This window comes from Myotis yumanensis, unplaced genomic scaffold (assembly GCF_028538775.1).
Source record: "Myotis yumanensis isolate MYYU_CA2020_CCGP unplaced genomic scaffold, mMyoYum1.0.hap1 SCAF_10, whole genome shotgun sequence".
Classification (NCBI taxonomy): Eukaryota; Metazoa; Chordata; class Mammalia; order Chiroptera; family Vespertilionidae; genus Myotis; species Myotis yumanensis.
In genome coordinates this window covers 2,165,520-2,186,441 of record NW_027223761.1, presented here as the reverse complement: position 1 = coordinate 2,186,441, position 20,922 = coordinate 2,165,520, and the positions used below count along the sequence as shown (strand labels likewise).

General features: G+C 66.4%; 1 protein-coding gene across 4 annotated transcripts; it reads right to left on the bottom strand.

The window, feature by feature from the left end:
- Positions 1 to 75: 75 nt before the first annotated feature.
- Positions 76 to 19,363, bottom strand: RAB3IL1 (RAB3A interacting protein like 1). 4 transcript variants are annotated; one of them, XM_070426357.1, is made up of 11 exons: positions 19,191 to 19,363; positions 9,179 to 9,413; positions 8,716 to 8,811; positions 8,561 to 8,638; positions 7,812 to 8,030; positions 6,808 to 6,903; positions 6,263 to 6,391; positions 6,067 to 6,179; positions 4,321 to 4,420; positions 1,897 to 1,963; positions 76 to 1,031 (listed from the first exon to the last, which is right to left on the bottom strand). In XM_070426357.1, the coding sequence occupies exons 1-11, from the start codon at positions 19,340 to 19,342 to the stop codon at positions 949 to 951; spliced, it is 1,368 nt and encodes a 455-aa protein (XP_070282458.1). In that variant the 5' UTR covers positions 19,343 to 19,363; the 3' UTR covers positions 76 to 948. The 4 variants fall into 4 exon arrangements, with proteins under 4 accessions (XP_070282458.1, XP_070282459.1, XP_070282460.1 ...); XM_070426358.1 differs by lacking the exon at positions 6,808 to 6,903 and having other exon boundaries at positions 7,812 to 8,048; XM_070426359.1 differs by lacking the exon at positions 6,808 to 6,903.
- Between the last annotated feature and the right edge of the window lie 1,559 nt (positions 19,364 to 20,922).

Below are 20,922 nucleotides of genomic sequence, written 5' to 3'. Positions count from 1 at the left end.
TTTCGTTCCTGTAGATGCCCGAGCCTTGGCCCGAGCCCCGGGCACAGGAGCGAAGGCGCGTGGCTGCCCCGCCTGTACCAACAAAGGCTTCCTTTATTAAATAGAGATGCGCTGCATTCCATTCAGAGGCGGAAACTGGACGTGGTGAGGGATGTGTCCAGGTGGTAGCCGGGCCCTGAATGGGCTGTGAGGGGTGAGGGGGGCCTGGGGCCTGCCTGTCCCACCTCTGTCCTGCGGGCAGGGCTTGGTGACCTCGGTCCGTGCTATCTGAAGGGCCACCCTCAGCTGAAAGCAGGCTTGGCGCCTTGAGGCCTTGGCTGTGCTTTGCTTTGGGGGAAAAGCGCCCCGGTCCTTCCAGCGGCGGTGGGGGCGGTGCCTCCCGGAGCACAGGGCTCAGAGGGGCAGGGGCAGGGGCAGGTCACATGGGAGGGGCCTTGTCCATCGGAGGAACTTGGAGGCAGTTCTCAAGCAGGTGCCAGCTGGCGTGGAAGTCCCTGGCGGCCCCTCCTAGCACCACTGCCCCATGGGCACTTAGGACGGCGGGCCCACTGGGATGGGGCGAGGGATGGCCACAAGGTGTGCTGGTGCGCAGGGCTTGGGAGCTGGGTGGGTGATACCAGGAGACCAGGCTGCCCAGCAGCCGCAGGCACCTGCAGGCAGCAGCTCCCGGAACTGGGGTGAGGGTGCCGGCCGGCCCAGGGGTCCCCTCCCAAAAGCTGAGCCCCCGAGTGCGGGTCCGGGTCCTCGGTCTCCGGTGCCTTCCAGCCTCGTGGTGGCCGTGCCACTGGGAAGGGAGAAGGGTCATCCCATGAGGTCCTGTCTCCCTGGGATGGCGCGTGGACCGGCTCAGCACGCCTCCTCGCCTGGCCGTGTGTCCGTCTGTGCAGCTTCTGGCTCCGGGCTGGCTCCCGCACCGTCCTCCTGTCCGCCCGTCGGTCCCGGGCCAGGCTAGGCCTCCTGGGGGAAGAAGCCCAGCTTGGCCAGCGACATCTCCTTCCGCAGCCTGGTGATCTCCCAGAACATGGGCTCTGCTGCAGGCAGAGAGAGGGCGGGGAGCTTGGTGACAGCTCAGGGTCACCTTGGGCAGACGGCCTGGCCCTCCCCTGCTCTGGGCAGGGCAGCGGGCCGGCAGTGTGGGCTCCCCGTCCCCCAGGACAGATGGCCTCGGCCAGTGGCTGCACTCTCCGAGGGTGGGGTCTGAGGTTTGCAAACTGCTGAGTGCACACACGTGCAGGGGCCGTGCTGCCCGGGGACCAGGTGGCGGTCGCTCCCATGGCCGGACACGGATGAGCAGGTGCACACGGCCACACACTCGCAATGCCTTCCCTCCTCACCTCCCAAGGCCTCACCGGGACCTTGAGCAGCTGGAAGGAGGTTGCCCCTCAGGGCTCAACCCTGGCCTGGCTGCGGCCTTCCCGGGGGACTTGGCCCCCACAGGCTGGGGGAGAGGCACACACTCCAAACTGGTTCAGGAGACTCGGGGAACCAAGTTTGGAGGAGCAGGAAGCTAGGCTATGCAGGATGGGGGGAGGGGCAGGGGTGCCGGAGGACCCGCTGGGCAAGGGCACAGGGGGAGGCCCAGGTTCAGGGGCCAGGAGAAGGCCACACCTGGAGGAGAGGGGTCCCCGGGGAGGCCCCTCATGCAGGTCCTCCAACGCCAGGCCAGTGACAGGGAGCTGTCCCTGCGGGCCCTGGGCCAGGGAGAAAGCAGACAGACCCAGGTGGGGGGTGGCATCAGGCTAGCGTTCCTGGTAAAGCGGGTTCAGAGCTCCTTCTGCAGCTCACATCAGCGCCAGGCTTACTGGCCCTTCCCTCACCCACAATCTCCCCCTCACCGAGTCCTGGCAGAAGCCTCGGACCGGCCCCATCCCCCGTCGGCCACCAGGGGGCGCTCACCGTCCTGCCGCACCAGGCCTTGCTGGATGTAGCGGATGTAGGTGAAGAAGTTGCACACAGCGGTGATCTGTGGGAAGAAGGGGAGAGGGGGGGATGTGACCGGCCAGTCCTCAGACTTGGGGTCCCTCAAAAGCCAGGGCAGGTCAGAGGCCAGAGCGGGACGCCCCATGTCCTGTCCCATCAGAGCCTGAATCGAACGGGGCTGGGCTGTTTAACAATAGCAGTACTATTACGACCTCGACTAAAAACAACAGCAGCAACTAGCATTTAATCAAGGGCCCACCGCCAGGGAGGCAGCCTGCTTCTCATGCCCTTGTTACGGGGGAAAACGGAGGCTCCCAAAAGGAAGCCAGCCGACAACCGTGGAGGTCACAGAGCCAGTCGTGGCAGAGCCGCCCACCCCGCGGCTTCCTGCTCTGGACGCCGAGGCCCGGGCCAGCCAGGCCTTAGCCAGGGAAGACAAGGGGATCGAAAGCCGCTCCCCTGGCGGCCCTGGGTCCCCATGCCCGAAGCCCCAGCCCGGCCGAAGCCTGCTCTGCCCCCTGTGCTCAGACCTGGGCCCTGCCACGAAGACTCTCATACGGAGAGGGTATTGCTGGTGCCCTGGGGCCCCATCTCCCCGATGCTGAGAGAGCTGGCTGCTAATGGCTCATAGGTGCCCCTCTGCCAATGGCTACCTGGCATGGGGGGTATAAAAGGCCAGTCCCCTTGCCTCAGGGTGGACCCACTCAGCAGCAGCCAGACCCCAGCCTCGGCCACACCCCGCTTCGCTCTGCCACCTCCCCTCGCCTGCACCCTGTCCAGCGCCTGAGCCTTGCACGTTCCTCTGAGGCTCTGCCTTTAGGGACACCCGCCCTGAGGCAGGACGGCAGGCAGCTGGCAGTGCCCACAGCAGCCCCGACTGGACGTCCAGCCCCCTGGGGGAGGGGTGTGCAGTGTGTGGGGGCCCCAGACGGGGCAAGAAGAAAGTCACAGGGAGCGGACCTGCTCGTGCTGGGCCCTCAAACGCACAGGAACCCTTGCCAGGGACAAAGTGGGTGCAGGGGGGCTGGTGGCCCGGGCACAGGCAGGGAGATATGAAGAGAGTGTGGCCAAGTCAGGGCACCAGCCCAGTGAGGCCAGAATGCGGGGGGCGGGCAGGGAAAGGCCAGGTGTGGCCAGTGGCCCCGCGGGCGGCTCGTGAGCAGGGACTGGCAGGAGCAGGGGGTTCTGGCCCCAGGGCTGTGCTTGGGGGACAGAGCTCCTCTCCCTGCGGACCCCACACGCCTGGGTCTCCTCCGGATGGGACCACATCCTCGGGGACCACAACCTAAAAGGTCCCCCTCCTCATCCCCCAGGCCAGAGTGGGCGCCAGGCCTGAAGGAACCAAGTCCTGAAGGTGACCTGGCCGGGCACGGGGATGTCCGCGCGTCCTTCTGCCGACTCCGAGCGGGGAGACCCGGCGCTGAGCGGCCCAGGCACACCCCTCCTCTCTAAGGCTCACACTCCCTTTGGGGAAATGAGTCAGCTCACTCCTGGGGGGTCCCCATCGGGACGACATGCTCGGGGCCCTGCGGAAGCTGTCGGACAGACACGCTGCCCGCACCGGCCAGACTGCTGCCAAGGACGCGGCCGTTAGTCCATTCAGACCCCACAGGCGCCCCTAGGAGGCCAAGGGGAGGAGTTTCCTCCGAGGCCGCCCTCACGAGGCCGCCTTCGCACCAAGCTGCTTCTCCTCTGCCCCCTACAACCCTCTTCGCCATCCATGAGGGGACGGAAGAGTGGGGACCACCCCACCCTTACCCCCAGCTCGGCGAGCCCCCCCCCCATCAGCCCAGTCACACGGCAACAGGGGGCAGGGCTGGGAGTCCTAGAGGGCCCCCCGGCCCGTGCTGACGGCGGGCTTTGTGACAAACACGCCTCAGGGACCCCCAAAGCCAGGGCTGGAGCCAAGGCGGGCGCAGGCGCCGGGACTGTAGTCTGACCTCCAGGCCACTGCCTTCATCCGGGGACATTAAACAACACAGGTGCAGGAGCACCCAAGATTACGTCTTGGCCAGCGAGAACACGGGCACCTAGTCCTTCAGCCACAGAGGCACCGGGTTCCGCCAACGGCCACACGCGCTCGGGAGAGGACGCCGGTCTCCAGATAGGATGCAGCCGGCGCCCACCTTGGCTGCCGCCCAGGAGACCTGAGCCGGGCGCCCCGCTAAGCGGGGCCCAGAATCCTGACCCGGGGGGAGGAGAATGAATGGGTGTTGGGAGCCACGGCGTGCATGGTGACTTGTTCTGCAGCCAGAGCCAACCAGGACACCTGGCTGGGCTGTGCGGCCCGATCAGGCCCCGCACCTCTCTGAGCCTGCCCTGTGGGTCAAGGCCGGGGCCCAGAGTCCCAGCCCAGGGGGCCCCTCAGGAGCCAAGCGATGCTCTAAACGGGTGACTCACCCTGGCCCGGGACGATGGCGAGATGTAGTAGTGACTCTCGGAGTCCCCGAGCCGGATTCGGTGGCGACAGGCACGGGCCAACCCGCTCAGGGCACATGTGCTGGGGGAAGCAGAGGGGCCATGGGGCCGGCTGGGCTCACCCGCCAGCTCATGCGGGGGATGCGCAGCCGGGAGAAGGCGCAGTGGGAGGGGCAGCAGCAGACATGGGGGCGGACCTGGCGTCCTCTCCCCAGGCCCAGCCTCCCAAGGAGCCCAGGGCCAAGCCAAGGATGGAGCAGGCCAAGGGCTCCCTGGGATGGACCTCCCCAACCCCTTCCCTTACCCCTCGTGGGCGGGAGAACGTGGGCAACCTCATGCCAGGTGTACCGAGGAGCCCCTACGATGCCTCTCCAGCCCTGGCCAGTTTGGCTCAGTGGATAGTGTCAGCCTGCGGACTGAAGGGTCCCGGGTTCGATTCCAGTCAAGGGCATGTACCTTGGTTGCGGGCACATCCCCAGTAGGGGGTGTGCAGGAGGCGGCTGATCGATGTTTCTCTCTCATCGCTATTTCTAACTCTCTATCCCTCTCCCTTACTCTCTGTAAAAAATCAATAAAATATATATTTTTTAAAAAAAGATGCCTCTCCGACTTTACTGGGGCCTCAGACCATCACCCCTTCCCCGGACTAAGCAGGGGTCCACTCTCTCCTCCACTTAGTCACCAAGGCCCCAGGCCGGGTCACGCCAGCAGGGCCTTTCGCCAGCTCCCCTCAGCTCCTAGGCAGCCCTGTGCCGTCTTCTTCATGTGGCCACGGGTGCCAAGGAGCCAGGCGCCTCTAACACTCCACATCTAGCCTCCCATCTTTCCCTGCTGCTCCCTACTGCCCAGGAAATAGCCTTGGAGAACCCCGAGCAAAGAAAGGTTAAACAGGCTGCTTGGCTGCAGGACTTATCAGAGCCTTTGCTGCCTCCAGGTTCGCTGTGGCTCTCCGCTTGGACCAGCGAACCCTCTTTTCAGGCACATCTCTTGGTGGTTTGGGAAAGGCTGGCCTAGCAGGTTAAAGCCCAGGTCTCACTGGAGAACCTTCCTCTCTGGCTCCAGCCTCAGCCCCACCTCCCTGCCCGCCCACTGCTCCACCCACCCACTCGGAGGTGTTTCTGTTGACACCCCAGGGTCTCCTGCCTGTACTCATCCAGCTCCCTCCGCCCGGAAGGCCCTCCCCTCCTTGGCAAACTGCTATTCACCCTGCAAACCTGCCTCACACGCCCCCTCGATAAGGAGGCTCCCACCCCTGGCTGCCGAGGGGGCCTGCTCCCCAAGCTCTGCCTTGCTCCGCTGGCCACTTGGCTCTGCTCTGGCCCCGCTCAGCGCGGCCTGAGCAGCAGGAAGGACGAGGTGCCAGGGCCACTGGGCCACTTAGGAGCAGACGGCAGAGCTGGCAACTGACATCACTTACGTGTCAATCGGGGCCCGGAACCCACTGTGGGGGAGACGGGGTGGGAGGGGTCCGTCAGGCCAGCCAGGAAGAGGGGGACCCCAGCTCCCAGACTCCCCGGAGAGTCTGGGGTCCGTGACTAGGGGCAGGATGGTCAGTGGGCAGAGCCACTGCCCTCTTCTGTCAGGTGCCCCCGTACCCGGCCACCTGCCCACCCCCCCCCCCCCATCGGGAGCCGCTCCAGAGCTCCCTAGGGCAGGCAGAGCGCGTCCTCCCTGGCCAGGCAGGGCCGGTGGGGGGAGGGCAGGAGGGGGGGCGGGAGCCGGCCTTACTTGGTGCTGCCGTATTCAGCTGCGGGCGCCTTCACTGTGGGCGGGGTGTGCGAAGCCACGGGCTCGATGGTGAGCGTGTTGTCCTCCACGGCAGCCCGCACCAGTGCCGAGAGCTGCGCAGACCAGGGCGCGGTTGGGCGGTGAGGGCGGCCGGGCGGAGGGGCTGGGCCCGGCCGGCTGCCCTCCGCCCGCTCACCTCCTGCACCGTGAAGTCCAGGCAGGGCCCCACGTCCTCGCGGTACACCCTCCCCAGGAAGGGGCTGTTCTTGTCCAAGGTGGGCGACTCCCTCCAGGCCCGGAACTCCGCAAACAGGGTGGTGTCTACCTGCAGGGCAGGGAGCGCGGTGGGGCGGTCAGGGCGCGGGGGCCCAGCACGGCAGAGACAGGGACGGGCAGAGCCGAGGAGGTGGGAGCAGGGAGGACAGGGCAGGACGCAGCATGCGGGGTGTCCCAGGGCCCTGGGGAGAGCCCAGCCCCGAGAGGAGCTCTCCCTCTGCACCAGCCACTGGCCAGCTCGGCCTCCCTGCGCTGTGTCTCGGCGCCCCGCGCTGCGGACACACCTGGCCCAGGCCTCATCGGGAAGAACCCCGCCTCCTCCGGGAGGAAGAGCCGGAGCGACCCCGCAGGCACACCAGGCCCCGCACACACAAGCACGCACACATGGGAGGGAACACGGGCGCTCGGGGTGCATGCTGAGTGAGTGAGGCAGAGGGACAGAGGGGGGCCCTCTGGAACCATTACCTGTCGGAAACAGGAGAGAGAGGAAGCGGAGGTGGGGGCTGCGGGCCGCTCCCCAGGCGGGAGCTGCCAGGCTGGCTCGTAGGTGAGGTGGACCGCCTTACTGGGGACCACACAGAGGAGCAGGGACAGGAGGGGGGGCAGCCCGGCCTGGGCGGGCGGGGCCAGCAGGGCAGACAGACAGCAGGTGCACGAGACAGAGGAAGGAGCAGAGGTTAGTGTCCGGTCAGACGCCCAGAACTCAAAAGGGGGACGAGAGGCCCGGCTGCGCCTCCTCCCCGGACGCGCTGAGACACGGGACGGGGCGGGGTTGGGGGCCTCCTGGCCATTGGAGGCCCCAGGAAGCCCGATCCCACTGGAGCCCCCGTGGGCGCTGGCTGGGTACGGCCTCACGCTGAGCTCCTGGCTCCACGCTCTTCGACTCCTCTGCGCCCAGGAGCCCCACCCCCCACATGAGGAAGCCGAGGCATCGACAGGTGTCCCCACTTGCCAAGGACCCACGGCCACGGGCATCCTAGGCCGTCGCCCAACCTGAAGCACGTCCTCCATGCACCCAGCCGAGGGGGGAGACAGCCCCTCAAAGGCCACGCTCGTCCGGGCACCACAGCCAGGGGGTCCCCAGGGCCCTCAAGTGCAGGGGGGTCACAAGGTGGTCCTGGCCTCAGGGCTGCGGCCACACGGGCCCAGGTGGCCTCCGCAGAGGCCCAGCACCGCCGCCGCCGCCGGCAGGCAGGCACTCGGGCCCGAGGCAGCTCGGTGCAGGGACGCCGCCTAAGGCGTGGGAATGGGAGGGGTGCCAGGCCCCCAGATTGCACACCGGGAGCTGAGGGCCATAGGTCTCATTTTACAAGGAGCCTCGTGGCCAGAGGACACAGACGCCCAGAGAGGGCAGGGCAGGCCCCAGGCCACACAGCGGAGGGGCGGGAGGTAGTCAGGCCTGGTCCCACCGGGCCCCCTTGCCTGCCTGACAGTGGGACAGGACCCACAGCCCGCCCTCCGCCCCTCACCTCTTTGCCTTCCTTGTCCGGGGTGAGGATGTGGCCTGCAGCAGGGCACGCGATGGGGCAGAGGGCGCTGCTGGTGCTCTTATGGCGCAAGTGGCCCTTGCGGGGCCCGGCCTTGGTGGGGCTCAGCAGCTGAGGGTGCAGCTCGCGGTTGGGAGAGGCGGGCGTGGACGTGATGACCAGTGTCTTCAAGGCGGTCACCTCCGCCTGCAGCATGTCGATCTGGCCGGAACGAGACGGCTGCCGACCGTAGCCCAGGGTGATGCCGCCCGCCGCCCGCCAGGCCAGCCAGGATGGCAGCATGCAGCACCCAGCCCCACCAGGTCCCCACACTGTAAGCGGCCTCTGTGAGGTGCCCCTGTCAGGGAGCGGCCTCCCACGGAGGGGCACCCAGGAGCCAGGACAGCCCAGCCTCCCATTTTACAGACGCACAAATGGGCCCGGACACAGGGAGCCACTTGCCCAGGCTCACACAGCCAGACGGAGGTCCCCGCTTTGCTGAGGGTGTGTGTGTGTGTGTGTGTGTGTGTGTGTGTGTGTTGGGGGGAGGGGGGATGACAATGACCGTGGGTCCTCCCAGCCCCTGGAAGGCCCCAGAAGGTCCCTGTGGCACCGTGAATTTCAGTGGTGGAATCGCGGCCCCACCCTCTGGGCCTGGGTGTGCCCATCCCTGGGGCCCCGCGGGCCGTGCCGTGCGGGGTCTGGCTGAATGGGAGGGCGCGCAGGCGGCCCGGGCAGGGGTCGGGGCTCACCTTGCCCCGAGCCTCTTTCAGCTGCTTTTCTGACGCTGCCTGCTTCGTGTTGGCTTCTCGAACCATCTTGTGGGCTTCCTGGGAAGAAGGCAGTGGTGAGGAGCCGATGGACACCCAGCAACCCAGGCCCAGCTGCCCCCCAGCCGCCAGCGTACCTCAAACAGGCTGGCCGTCAGCTCCTCCAGCTCCCGCTCCAGCTGCTCCCGCACCTTGGACAGCCGCTCACACTCCTCATCCTTCAGCTTTAGCTCCTGGGGGCACCAGGTGGGTGGCTGTCAGCCCCTCAGGGGCCCTCAGGCCTGACACTGGGGCGACCAGGCCCCCTTCCAGGGTCATCTTGGCGGGGGGGGGGGGGGGGGGCGGGGGGGCGGGGCTGAGCTTGCCTCTGCTGCTCTAGTTTATGAGGCGTTTTCCATTCAGCTGCGGGCAGGAGGGGAACCCCGGCTGCCAGTGCGTCGGGGCCTGGAACAGGTTTCGGGGATCCCCCTTCTACAAGTCACCCTAGAACTGCTCTGTCCTTTGTTTGCGCTCCCCCGTGCCCGCGCAGGCCTTGACAGGTGCCGGAGACCTCTGGGCATTCGGGGGCGCCCCAGCTCTCCCAGGTGCCCCGGCCCCCACCTTCTGGGCTTTATGCAGCTCCTCCTTCAGGAACTCCGAGCCCTTCTCGCGGATCTCCATGGACGAGCTGCGCAGGCGCGACACGTCCAGCTGGGCGGCGGCAGGGCCCTCCTCGCCTTGGGCGCCCTCCCCTGCAGAGGTCTCCGCCAGGGCTCCCGGGGACTCCCTGCAGCTCTTCCAGGAGACCGGGACAGCTTCGAGGGGCGGGGGGTGGCCCTCGTCCGGGTGGGGCTGGCTGCGAGGCAAACAGCAAACATAGGATGCAGTTCTGAGACCTCGAGAGCCGAGCCCAGGGACCCCCCCTGGGCAACACACCTGCCTGCCACTCTGGGCCTCGGTTTCCCCATCTATAAAACGGGGATGCCGGCACCAGGGTTGTCACAAGGGCAGAATGGCCAATCACAAACTATCTTGGGGGCAAGACTCCTTCATCTGTGTCCACCACAACCACCCCAGCCCAGGGCCTAGGGCTCTGTGTGGCACACAGTAGGTGGTCAGCACCCAGTAGGTGCTCGGCTCTGGTTGTCCAACAGGTGACTGTCCAGTCGTCAGGGTCAAGAATCTGAGCTTCCACCTCCGTAGAGTGTGGACAATCCCCATGGTCCTGCCTTAAGGGCCAGTGAGTGCAGAGAGATGTGCATACAACGTGGGCACACAGGAGGCACCTAAGTGGGAACTGCTTTTGTTGTTACTGTTAATGCAAATTTTATGCAAATTAAGGGCGGACCAAAGAAGAAGGACGGGCCATGGCCAGCAGGGCTGAGGCAGAAAGGCTCTTCAACCACCAGGCAAGGCAGACCCACTTCCTGCCCCGGGACCCAGCTCTCCCTGGCCTGCCTAGTGGCCTCCCCCACCCCTTCTGGCCTCAGGACCCTCCCTCCCCGGAGGCAGTGTGGAGCGGGGTGCGGGGGTGGGGTGGGGGGAGCAGCCTCTGTGACCAATCCACCACACTTCCCCCTCCAAGAGGACCCTGGGGAGGGAGGCAGGGAGGGAGGGAGGGAGGGAGAGGCCCTAGCCAGCGGTGCTTTGTGCCAAGACAGCACCTCTGGACTCGCTCACTCAGCAAAAGCTGGTGGCTCCTGAGCCAGCAGCTTCTGAGCGGCCGCGGCTGGGCTGAGGGTGGGGGCTGGGCCAGGCCACGGCTCACAGTGCGGAAGTGGAGGGAGGGGGCTGGAGGGGCCCACACAGGAGGGAGGAAAGACAAGGCCAAAGAGTCAGTGCGATTCGGGATTGCTGCAGGGGACGCGTGAAAGGCAAGGCCGGGGACTGGCCCCCTCCTCGTCCTCCGGACCCTGGGACCGTCACCAAGCAGCCCCGCAGCCTCAGTTTCCCCCAGGGTCACACAGAGGGACTGGCACCCAGGGATCCTGACCCTTCACATGGCCCTGTCCGGCCAGCCCGCCCGCCCAGCCCGCCCTCTGCTTTGGAACCGGCCCAGCGTGTGGCCTGGAGGTCTCGGGCTGGTCCTGCTGGCGGGGACACGGGCCCTGTGAGTGGAGCGGAGCACGCCGTCGCTCCCTCAGCAGTGTGCACGCCAGACAGGATCTTCACACGTCCCTCGCTGGGAAAGGGTCTCATTGGAAGGGGGTCCCCGGGGCCTGCGGGCTGTGGCAGTGCCAGGGGGGCCCTGGCCTGCAGCCGGCGCCCCGGGACTTACACTCGCTAGACTCGCCCAGGGGTGCTCAGCCCACGCATCTCCTTCCAAACTCTCAACACAGCGTGGCCCTGTCCCCGTCCTCCAGACGAGGGCCGAGTCTCAGCGAGTGACAAGGCCCGGCCAGGCCACAGAGCGAGCTGGTCCGGGGCAGAGCTGGGACAGCTGGCCACGTCCTCAGCCCAGGCCCAGAGCTCCCAGCGGGTGGGGTGTGAGTGGTGGGACGGGCGCTGTGCCCCCGGGCCAGGACCACTGGGCCCAGGGGACTCGGAGGCTCCGCCGTGGCTGTAGGGAAATCTGACCACATTCCTGCCCCAAAGGCCTTCCCCGCCTCCACTCAGGCCCAGAAGCCACCCCTGCGGGGAGGGCCAGGGCTGGGCGCGGTGCAGCGGAGCGCATAGGCCAGCGGTGGGCAAGCCCAAGGCCACGCCAGACTCCGAGCTGCAGCCCAGGGGGCACGTGAGCCCCTGGAATGTCACGGAAACGCCCTGCACCTGCTTCCTGCCTGTGTCTGGGGGTAAAACCTGCAGGAGGTGCACTGACAGTTAAAGGGCCAGTCCCCGGACCAGCACCAGGGAAACGGTGTGCAGTCCACAGCCCCGTTTGGCAGACACCCCCACCCCACCCCCACCCCACGCCGGCCGGGCTCTGGGTCCCACAGCTGGAACCTCTGGCCCCGGAGAGCTGCGCCCTCTGGCAGTGCGGAGGTCAGGGGCTGGGCCCTCGACCAGGCGGGGGCAGCAGGCCCTCCTCGGGGTTGCCCACTTCGATAGAATGAGCAAGAACCAGACCAGAGGCCAAGGGTGGGGGTGACCCACGGGGACAGCACAGGACACAGACAGGACCCCAGGCCTCAGGCACCCGGACGCCATGCCTTTCCCTCTGCAAGGCCCACCCGCCCTGTCCCGCGGGCCTGCCCAGGAGGAGAGGCCGCCAGCCCCTCCCAGGAGCGCCGAACGCTTCCGCCAGTGTGGCCTGGGCCTCTCCCGCTGGTCCCAGGGGCACGGCGGGGTGTGGCTGGACGGTCCCCCATCATTTTCCCAACAGGCCCTCACTGCAGCCTGCTGCCAGGGGGATGGGACCCTGTCCTGCCACCGGGGGAGATGGGAGGCCCTGAGACAGTCTCTGCGACACCCCCCCCCTCCCCCTTCCCCGGGAAAAGCCCAGCGCACAGCCTTGCGGCTGAGAGCGTGGGGACAGCAGGACCACCCTGTGGTCACCAACTGTCCAGTTGTCCCGTGCCGGGGCCAGGGCACAGGCGCAGGAGCAGGAAAGGCCCACCCTCCAATCTGAGGACCCTCTTCCTCCCACTTCCGGCCCAGGAGGCCAGCTCGGTGACTCAGAAACTTCAGGCTAAGCAGGGACCAGGCCCTCCCTCCTCTGGTCCAGCCCAGGCCAGAATCCCCGTCCTGCGCGCTCTTCAGCCTCCGCACAGGCCGGTGCCTGGGTGTGAGCCCCTGGGTGGGGAGGACACGCCCTCTCAGGAGCAGGGGCTCCCACGGAAGCCCTTCCCTATCTCCCCCAGTCCCCGTTCCCCACAGACACAGAGCCCAGCGTCCAGGATACGGGCCCTGGGAAGGTCTGCTCGGGGGCAGGAGACGGAAGAGTCAAGGTCACAGGTGGGGGGTGTTTCCTCGAGTCCTGGCAGTTCAGACAGGAATGGTGCCGCGGGGTCACTTCCCCTGGAAGCATGCTGCCACCGCGCCCCCACACCCCATCCAGGCCGCCCAGGAGGGCAGCGGGCTTCCGTCCCCATCCACAAAAACAGACCAAAAAGTGAGGACCCTGGATTCGATGGTCCCGTCACCCAGCAGCCCCACTGGACCAGAGGCCATTCCTGAGGCCAGAAGGGCCCAGCCGGGGTCCTCTGTGCCCCCCAGCCCCGGCCAGCCCAGCCGGCCACGCGGTCTCTCTGCCCAACCTCTGCCTTCGCAGCCACCGGTGCCCGGTGCCCAGGTCACCTCTTTAAGCCAAAGGCCCTGAGCTCATGGGCCTAACAGGTTCGTTAAACAGGCAGCGGTGCTGCCAGGTAGGGAAGCTGGAAACTGGGGGGAGAAGAGGCCTGGAGGGCGCTGGGACCTTCCCCTCTGCCTGGGGCCACCAGGTCCGCAGGAACCCGCCCGGGGCCCAGCTCCAGGAACGGGGCCAGGTGGAGGCTCACGCACTCACTCAGCGCCAGTCAGCCCCAGGGCACTGAGGCTGTCAGTCAAGTGACACTGGTCTGGAGACGAGACTCGGAGATGTCAGGACAGGTGTCTGTGTCGGCTCCCCGACCAGCCCCCAGCCCAGCCGGGCTCACCTGACTGGGGGGGGCCAAGTCTTCAGCTCCAAACCCCAGCAGGTGGGAACCCTGAGCTCCAGCCACGTGCACGCGGCCCACCCCGCCCCGGGACGGAGTGGAGGGTTACGGCGGCTGCCGATGTCACCGTGGGGGGGACCCTCCTTCGGCCACTAAGGGAGATGCTTTCCTCATCCCAGTGTGGACAGGAGACTCAGAGAAGGATGGCGGCTCGGCCGGAAGTGGCCGGGTGGGAACCGAACCAGAGTGCGGGCACTGTGAGTCCTGTGACCTGTCACCCAGAGGAGCCCCGGGGGAGGAATGGCTTTCGGAGAAGTGAGGCAGGATGCAGACGGGCTTTGAGGAAGTTGGAGACGGTGCCCGGTGCCCGAGCGGTGGTGGCGGGGGCTCCACCCACGGCTGCTGAGAAGCCAGGCGGGCTCTGAGCGAGGAGGGGACACGCGGAGGGGACACGCGGACACATAACCCTGAGAGGGGGCTCGTGGGAAGACCGGGGGCTGGACGGGGGTAGGAGGGAGGGAGAGAAAAAGATAGACATTGCAGCAATTAATGTGATGGAAACCCAGGGAATGAGGCGAGCAGGGCTACCCGTGGCAGGAACGAGGCGCTGTGAGGGGGTCTTTCAGGGAAGGGAAAGGGGGTGGCTGAGGCATCTGGGAAGTGGCGGCTGGAGGAGGCACAGGCCAGAGGGAGCAGCTGCAGCCTGAGCCTGGATGAGGGAATGGGGGTCAGAGGAGGGGAGGCCAGAGAGCCAGCCTGGGGACCCGAGAGGAGCCCTGCCAGGCAGTGGAGAGGTGGGGGGGGGGGGGTCCAGTAGAGGGGGACAACGCTGTCATACATGGGACAGAAGAGCGGGACTCGGGAGGTGGGGCGGGGCCTGGCCCACTGCAGGAAGGGGGAAGCAGGTGTGCGCACGGGAGGGAGGAGCAGGAGCAGGGGCAGGGGATGGGGGGTGGGGGCAGCCTCAGGATGCTAAGGAGGGAGGTCAGGACACCTGAAGCAGGTGGGCCAGGCCACGCCTCTCCCCGCCCCCCCCGCCCAGGCCTGCAGCCCCACGTAGCCCCGATGAGGCCATCCAGCCGGGTCTCCACTGAGCGCCTGCACAGGCCTCTGCGGGCGCAGGGCAGGGGCCCGCACGGGCCTCGGGTCCACCTGTCCGGTACGAAAAGAACCTGACACCCAAGATCTGCACAGTGAGTGAGTCCCGGTCCAGACGCGCTGGCCACGGCTCAGCAGGAGAGACCACCTGCTGAGCGGAAGGGGCAGTAGGGATTCCTGAGGGCTGCCTGGAGGAGGCCACCGAGGGTGGCGCAACCCCCTCCCCCTGCTCCTGACCCGGGAGCCCCAGGCCATACTTCAGACCGGGTCTCGGGAGGCATTTGAGATCTTGCCTCCTGGCAACGTGGTTAGTTTTTCTCAAATAAAATCTTATTTAAAAAAAAAAAGAACTGGCTCAGAGCTGAGTCTCCCCTGACGTAGGCCTTTGGGCAAGAAGAGCGCACGGCTCCAAACCCCCAGGGTAGCCGGGCCAGAGCAGTTAAGTGACTTGCTCAGAATCGCACAGCCCTCTGCAGCCCTGCAGCTCCCCTGCGCCCTGCCTGCTGCAGACGCACCCCCTCCCTGGAGTCCGGGGTGGGGGGCGGTCTCATCCCCTTTGTGCAGCCCCTCAGAGCCGATAGGCTCGCTTAGCCGAGGGCCACACCAACGTCATGTGGCCACTCGGTGGCAGAAAACTAGCCCAGATTCCAGCCTCTGGCCTCTGCTGACCAATCCCAAGTGCCTAGCACAGTGTGAGCGGCAGAAGTACCCCAGATGTATCCTCGCCCCATCCCCTCAGAGCAGGCATGGTGCCCAAAACTATAGACTTGGGGCCTGTGGGGGGTGGGGGGGTGCAGCCAGCTTGGGGGCAGCTGCCTCTGGGTCCAGAGCTATGGCCCACGCTCAGAGTCCCGAGAGAGGGGGTGCAGCTGGGCCCCTGCAGAGTCCTGACCCAGCACCTGCCCTGGCATGAGCAGCAGTCACCCCAAGAGCGATGCCTCCGTTCATCCTGCAGATGAGGACGCCAGGATCCTCCGGGTCCAGGAGGCAGGACCCCATGAGTTCCCATGAGCGACGGGGCCACACGCACAGGCAGCTCGCCGGAGTTATGAGGGCAGCGTGACCCCCAGCAGGGTCCCCCCAGCTGCTGCTGGGGTCTGGGTGAGCTTCTAGGGCGCCAGGCCCCAGTGGGTGCTGGCAGCTGAGCCCCTGATCTCTCCATCCCTGCCTCCAATATCCAAGTGAGGGGTCCATAAAAAGGCAGTGGTCAAGGTAACCCCAAAACCCTGCCCCGCACTCCCCGGGCACCCGGCTCCCCATCCTGCCCCTCCTCAGGCTTGCCGTCTGCATTTAGGAAGCACCTACTTCGTGCTCGGCCCCCGGCTAGACCCCGGGGGATTCCATGTTCATACAAGAAGCGAGACTACTGGGGGTCCCGTGGGGGTCGGCTTGGCAGCAGGTTTGTCCGGATTGTTCCTGGGAATGTGGCGGGGAGGCTGGGCGGGGACGTTCACGGTTCGACTCCCAGTCAGGGCACATGCCCGGGGTTTCCGGCTCGATCCCCAGTAGGGGTGCCTGCAGGAGCCAGCAGACCAATGATTCTCTCTCATCATTGATGTTTCTCTCTCTCTCTCCCTCTCCCTTCCTCCCTGAAATCATAAAAATATATATTTCTTAAAAAGAGTCTCCAGCCTCTCTACACCTCCCCCCTCCCATCCCAGAAGCCCACTCTCCCCCTCCCCTTCCCCCCCCACCACCCCCCCCCCCCGCCCCCCCATGAAGCCTGTTCCTCCCCCAGCATCTCCGCTCCGGCTGTGCTGGGTGCCACGGACTCTCCAGCCCACGCCTCCCGGGGCTGCCCTCCCTGCCCGCTGGGTCTGGGAGCCCTGTCCTGGGACCGTCCATCTGGCCCGGTTCTTTACAGGAATGGACACAACACCCTCACTCCCGCCACATCCCGCCAGGACCTGGTCTTTCCATGGGAAAGAGGCAGAGTCTGCCCGGCCCCATGAGAAGCCCACGGCCTTTCCGGGCGGCCAGGGCCAGGGCGGGACACCCCTGAGCGCCAGCGAGCAGACATGGGTGCTGAGGGGCCCCACCCCGCGCCCCTGAGCCCCGCCGGCCCAGGAGCCCAGGCGGAGGCTCAGCAACTTGCAAGCGACTTCGGCAGAGACCAACCCTCTTCCCAGTGGCTCCGCTTCCCAAGGGTGTTCCTAGCCGGGGGCCTCCTCGGGGTGCGCCCCCCCGAACCCCGATTCACTCTGACTCCCCCCCGCCCCCCAGATGAGCTAGAGGAGTTGGCGCTGTCACGCAGCCTGGGACGGTCTGCCTCCGCCTTCCCCACGCGGCCCCCCCTCCCCCTCCCCCCTTCCCCTCCCCCTTCCCTCCCCCCCCCCCCCCCCCCCCCCCGAGTGTCCCCATCTCCGGCTGAGAGGCGGCTCTCCGTCCCGGTGCTGGGGACAGAGCCCCGCCCAGTCGGGGGCGGGGGGTGCAGACCCCGCAGGGACCCCGACCTTCCCAGCCAGGAGGCAGCCGCGCCCGACCCCGCGCAGAGCCGCGAGCGCGCCGGGACCTACCCGCTCCACATCCCGGGCGTCCGTGCCCGCCGCCGCCTCCGAGACCTCCTGCGCCGGCCCCGCCGCCTGTCAGTCCCGCCCGCAGCCTGTCCGTCGGTCCGGCCGCCGCTCGCGCCCCGGCCCCAGTTCAGCCCCAAACCCTGCCCTCGGGGGTCACGTGGCCCCGGGGCGGCCGGGGGACACGTGCCCGGCCCCGCCCTCCGCCGCCGCAGGGCCCGCGGGACTGGCCGGTCCGGGCGCGGGGAGGAGCCGGATCCATCGCCCCGCGGCCCGGCCCGCGGCGCCCGGCGCTCCCGCTCCTGGGCTCCAGCCCCGCCGCCCAGCCCCGCGCAGCCCGCTCGGCCGCTCCGCTCCAGAACCCACCATGGCCCCGGCTTCCTGCTTCCGACCGGATCGCCGCGCTAGGTCAGCAGACACCCTCCCGCCGGCCACCGGCCCTGAGTCCTGCCAGGCGCACAGGGACACAGCACCCTCCGGCCTGGGGGGCCGGGGACAGACCCCAAAGCGCGGGGCCCAGGCAGGAGCCACCTTTGGCCCAAGTCGCCAGCCCTCATCCTGGCCCACAGTCTTCTCTGCGGAGGAATGCCCCCCCCGCCCCCCAACTCACACCCGCCTGGTCCCACAGCCTCTGCAAAACTCCCTGAACCCCAGACCATTGGCCCTCCTGCACCTCAACCTTCCTGACCCTCCTACCCACCCTGAGCTGTGACCATCGCCTTGGCCTCAACTTCAACCCGGGCCTGATCCAGTGACAGCACAGCCCCGCCTCTCCTCTCCTGGGGGACCATGGCTCCCGCCCTCCATTCTCGGGGAGGCCTGGAAGGAGACACTTCCTTCCCAGACGCTGCCAGAACTCGGGGCCCCAGGCTTGGCTTTGTCGGGTCTTCATCTGGGGGCACCTCTGTACTTCATTCGTTCGTTCGTTCATTCATTCATTCATTCATTCTAAGTACAAACTGGGGACTTTACAAGAGCTGGGGACCCAAAGGAAACGGCCAGCCACAGGCTCAGTCCTCCTCTGTCCGGGACGCTGGGTGGGGAGCTGGGAGGAGGGGGCCGTACCCTCAAGCCCTCCACGCCCAGGGCCACCACTTGCCCAGGGCGCACCTACTGCTGAGTGAGCTGTGTGTTTGTTCAAAATAGAAAACAGGGTCCTTCCCTCAGTGTGCACAGCCCACACCAGGATCAGGGCTCGGTGAGCAGAGAGCAGGCCGGGCTTCAAGCCTTGCTCCCTTGCACCCAAGGAGCTGGACAGGGAGCCCCTGGGGGCCTTCTCTGGGTGAGTCCCTCCCAGAATCATTCTGCCCAGGCCCCCCAGGCCCTTCACACTGCAGGCCAACTGTTTCCAAGACTCTGGTTCCCCAAGGACAGGGACCAGCTCCTTCCTGGTGCTGGGTTGCTCCACCCACCCCAGCCCAGCCCAGCCCACCCCAGCCAGGCCCAGCCCAGCACCCCAGGGTCTGGCTGAAAGCAGATGTCATCGTGTTTGTTGTTTGGAATCCGTCACCAAATCTGCTGTCTCCCTGGCCCTAGCTCTGTTTACTATTTAGGGGAAGGGGAAGAAGGTGACACAGAGGAGCTCAGGGCAGGACCCTTCCCCTCCATCGTCACAAGCCCGGACAGGAGACAACCCAGACGAAGGAGGGACGGGGTGGAGGGTGTGCAGCCCCAGGGCCGTGGCTCCAGAGGAAGAATCCTCTGGTGGGCTGTGGAGGTGCTTGCGCGAGGCCTCAACAGGCAAGTGTGGGGTCACCATTGTGGGAGCGTTGACACCCCGAATACTAACCAAAAATATCCCATCACCTATGCACCCAGTTATCTGGGACTCGCAGGCTCACCAGCTTCTCCCGCAGCCCAGTAAGCTCTCCCGCTCAACCGAAGAGGATGGGCTCAGAGAGGGTAAGGAACCTGCCTGCTGTCACACAGCCAGAGGCCATGGGGCCGAGACCCCTTTTACCAGTTTCCTGAAAACACAGCCCAGAAACCACTGGAAGCTACCGCTGCTCGCAGTCAGGCAACAAGAGGTGCCTCCCAGGTGCGTGGGAGAAATAGAGCCACTGGCCGCCCCAGATCTCCCTTCCCTGCCACCTCCTGGCCGCCCTGGCCCCCCATCCCCAGCTCTGACCCTTGGCCGGAGGGAGATGTGGAGCAGAACCACCAGCCTGGACGGCCCGGCTCCTGACTCTGTCCTCAACCCCGGCTCCCCCCCACCCCGTGTGGCCTGGGGTGACTGTCTGCTCCTCTCTGAGCCTCAGCCTCTATGTCTGCATAGCCACCAAGCTGGACAAGACGGTCAGGGCCACCCGCTCGCTGACCTTGTCAGAGGCTCGTGAATCCCTCCTAATTCCGGGCCAGTCCCTGTGCGCAACTTGGCGTCTAGCCCTCCCCAGCCCCCTGGAGAGGGGCGAGGTCCCCCCTGCCCCTCCGGTCCCAGGCCAGGCTTACCTGACTGTGTCCTGGGGCTCCTCTCCCACGTCCCCCTCGCTCGCAGGGCCCAGACCTGATGGGGCATAGCGAACAGTCCCTGAGCTCACCGCCAGGTACACGGGGCACTTCCCGCGGGCAGGGCACCCAGTGCGCTCCTCAGGGGGGTCCATGCCTGGAGGGCGGACCAGGGTCCCTCTGGAGACGCGGGCAGGTGCAGAGCCTCTGCCCGCCCCCAGGCTCACGCTAACCTTTGCTATCTCTGCAAAGCAGCTGCCTGGGAGGGAGGAGCCTCCAGACAGGCCTCTATCTCCTCAGACCCGTAATTATTAACTCCTGTGGCTCCACAGGCCCCAGAAAATGCTGGGGCCCTGCTCCCTGGGCTCCGGGCCTGGGAAGGGGAGCCCTCAAAGCCTGCGGGAGCCACCTCCCCCTGTCCCAGGCCCCAGGCTTCAGCGAGGCCCACAGCCAGGCGGCCGTTCCCTGCTTGCCCGCGTGGGCAATGGGCAGCCTGGCCGGCCCCGGCTCTCTCCCTCGCTGGCGGTGTGGCCTTGGGTACGGCCCCCTGCCTCCCAACCCTAACCCCTGGCCTCCCTGTCCCCTTCAAACCTTCAACCACCAACAGGAAGGGACAGCTCAGTGAAGCGGTCAGGGGCGCGGGCCTGGAGTCAGGCCGGACTCAGCTCCACCCCCAGACTACGAACCTCTGGACACATTAGGCTCTCTGTGCCTCAGTTTCCCCCACTGTACAGCGGACTCTCACCCCCTAGCTGCTCCTGTCCAGATATGCCCTACAACAGTGATGGTGAACCTATGACACGCGTGTCAGAGGTGGCACGCGAACTCATTTTTTTGGTTGGTTTTTCTTTGTTAAATGGCATTTAAATATATAAAATAAATATCAAAAATATAAGTCTTTGTTTTGCTACGGTTGCAAATATCAAAAAATTTCTATAGGTGACACGGCACCAGAGTTAAGTTAGGGTTTTTCAAAATGCTGACACGCCGAGCTCAAGAGGTTCGCCATCACTGCCCTACAGCCTCCCTTTCCTCACATTAACCCCTCTTCCTCTGGTTTGCACCCCGTCCCACCCCGCTGGCTGATAAATTTCTCTTCTGCTCATGCCCCCTCCTCCAGGGAGCCTTCCTCTGTGGATTGCTTTCTTCCTCTGCGGGCGTGGGGCTCTAGCCCTCAGACACATGGTGAGCACCCCATGGTGCTGGGGACACCCCAGGGCGAGCCAGGCTGGCGGACGCTCATCGCCAGCCCTCGGGGCCCCTCCCCTGGCTCACGGCCAGCCTCAGTCCAGCAGGAGGGGCTGCTTGCTTCGCCCTCTCCTTCGGTCTGAACTGGAATCCTAGTCCTGCCACGCCCTGGCTGCCTGGCCTTGGGCAAGTCACTTAACCTGCTTGGGACTCAGTTTTCTCATCTATAAAATGGGAACAGTTCTGCCCTGTGACGCGGCGAACACCTCAGAAGGTCCGATCTGTGAAGTGGCTGGCACGTTAGAGACCGAGCTTTCCTGTCCCTGCGCCCCTGCTTCCCTCTCTTTCCTGTCAGCCTCCGAGTTCCCGCTGGGAGGGGCTGCCCGCCCCGCTAGCAGTCACGCCCCGCCCGCCGCCCGCCCGCGGATAACAGTATCTCCCACTCGGCCTTCAGGCTCGCAGCTCTCAGCCTAATGCAAACCAGATGTGGCCTCCCTTTCCTGGCGGAGAACTTTCCACGGCCGGCCGGCTCCCACCCCCTTCCTGT

Bases quoted from the DNA above. Each gene is read 5' to 3' on its own strand.
- RAB3IL1 (XM_070426357.1), bottom strand. From the start codon at position 19,342: ATGGACCCCCCTGAGGAGCGCACTGGGTGCCCTGCCCGCGGGAAGTGC. The intron at 8,031-8,560 runs GTGAGCCCCGAC...CGTTCCGGCCAG, and splicing joins TGAAAGAGGCTCGGGGCAAG to ATCGACATGCTGCAGGCGGA. The intron at 6,392-6,807 runs GTAATGGTTCCA...CCTGCCCTGCAG, and splicing joins CTCTCTCCTGTTTCCGACAG to GTAGACACCACCCTGTTTGC.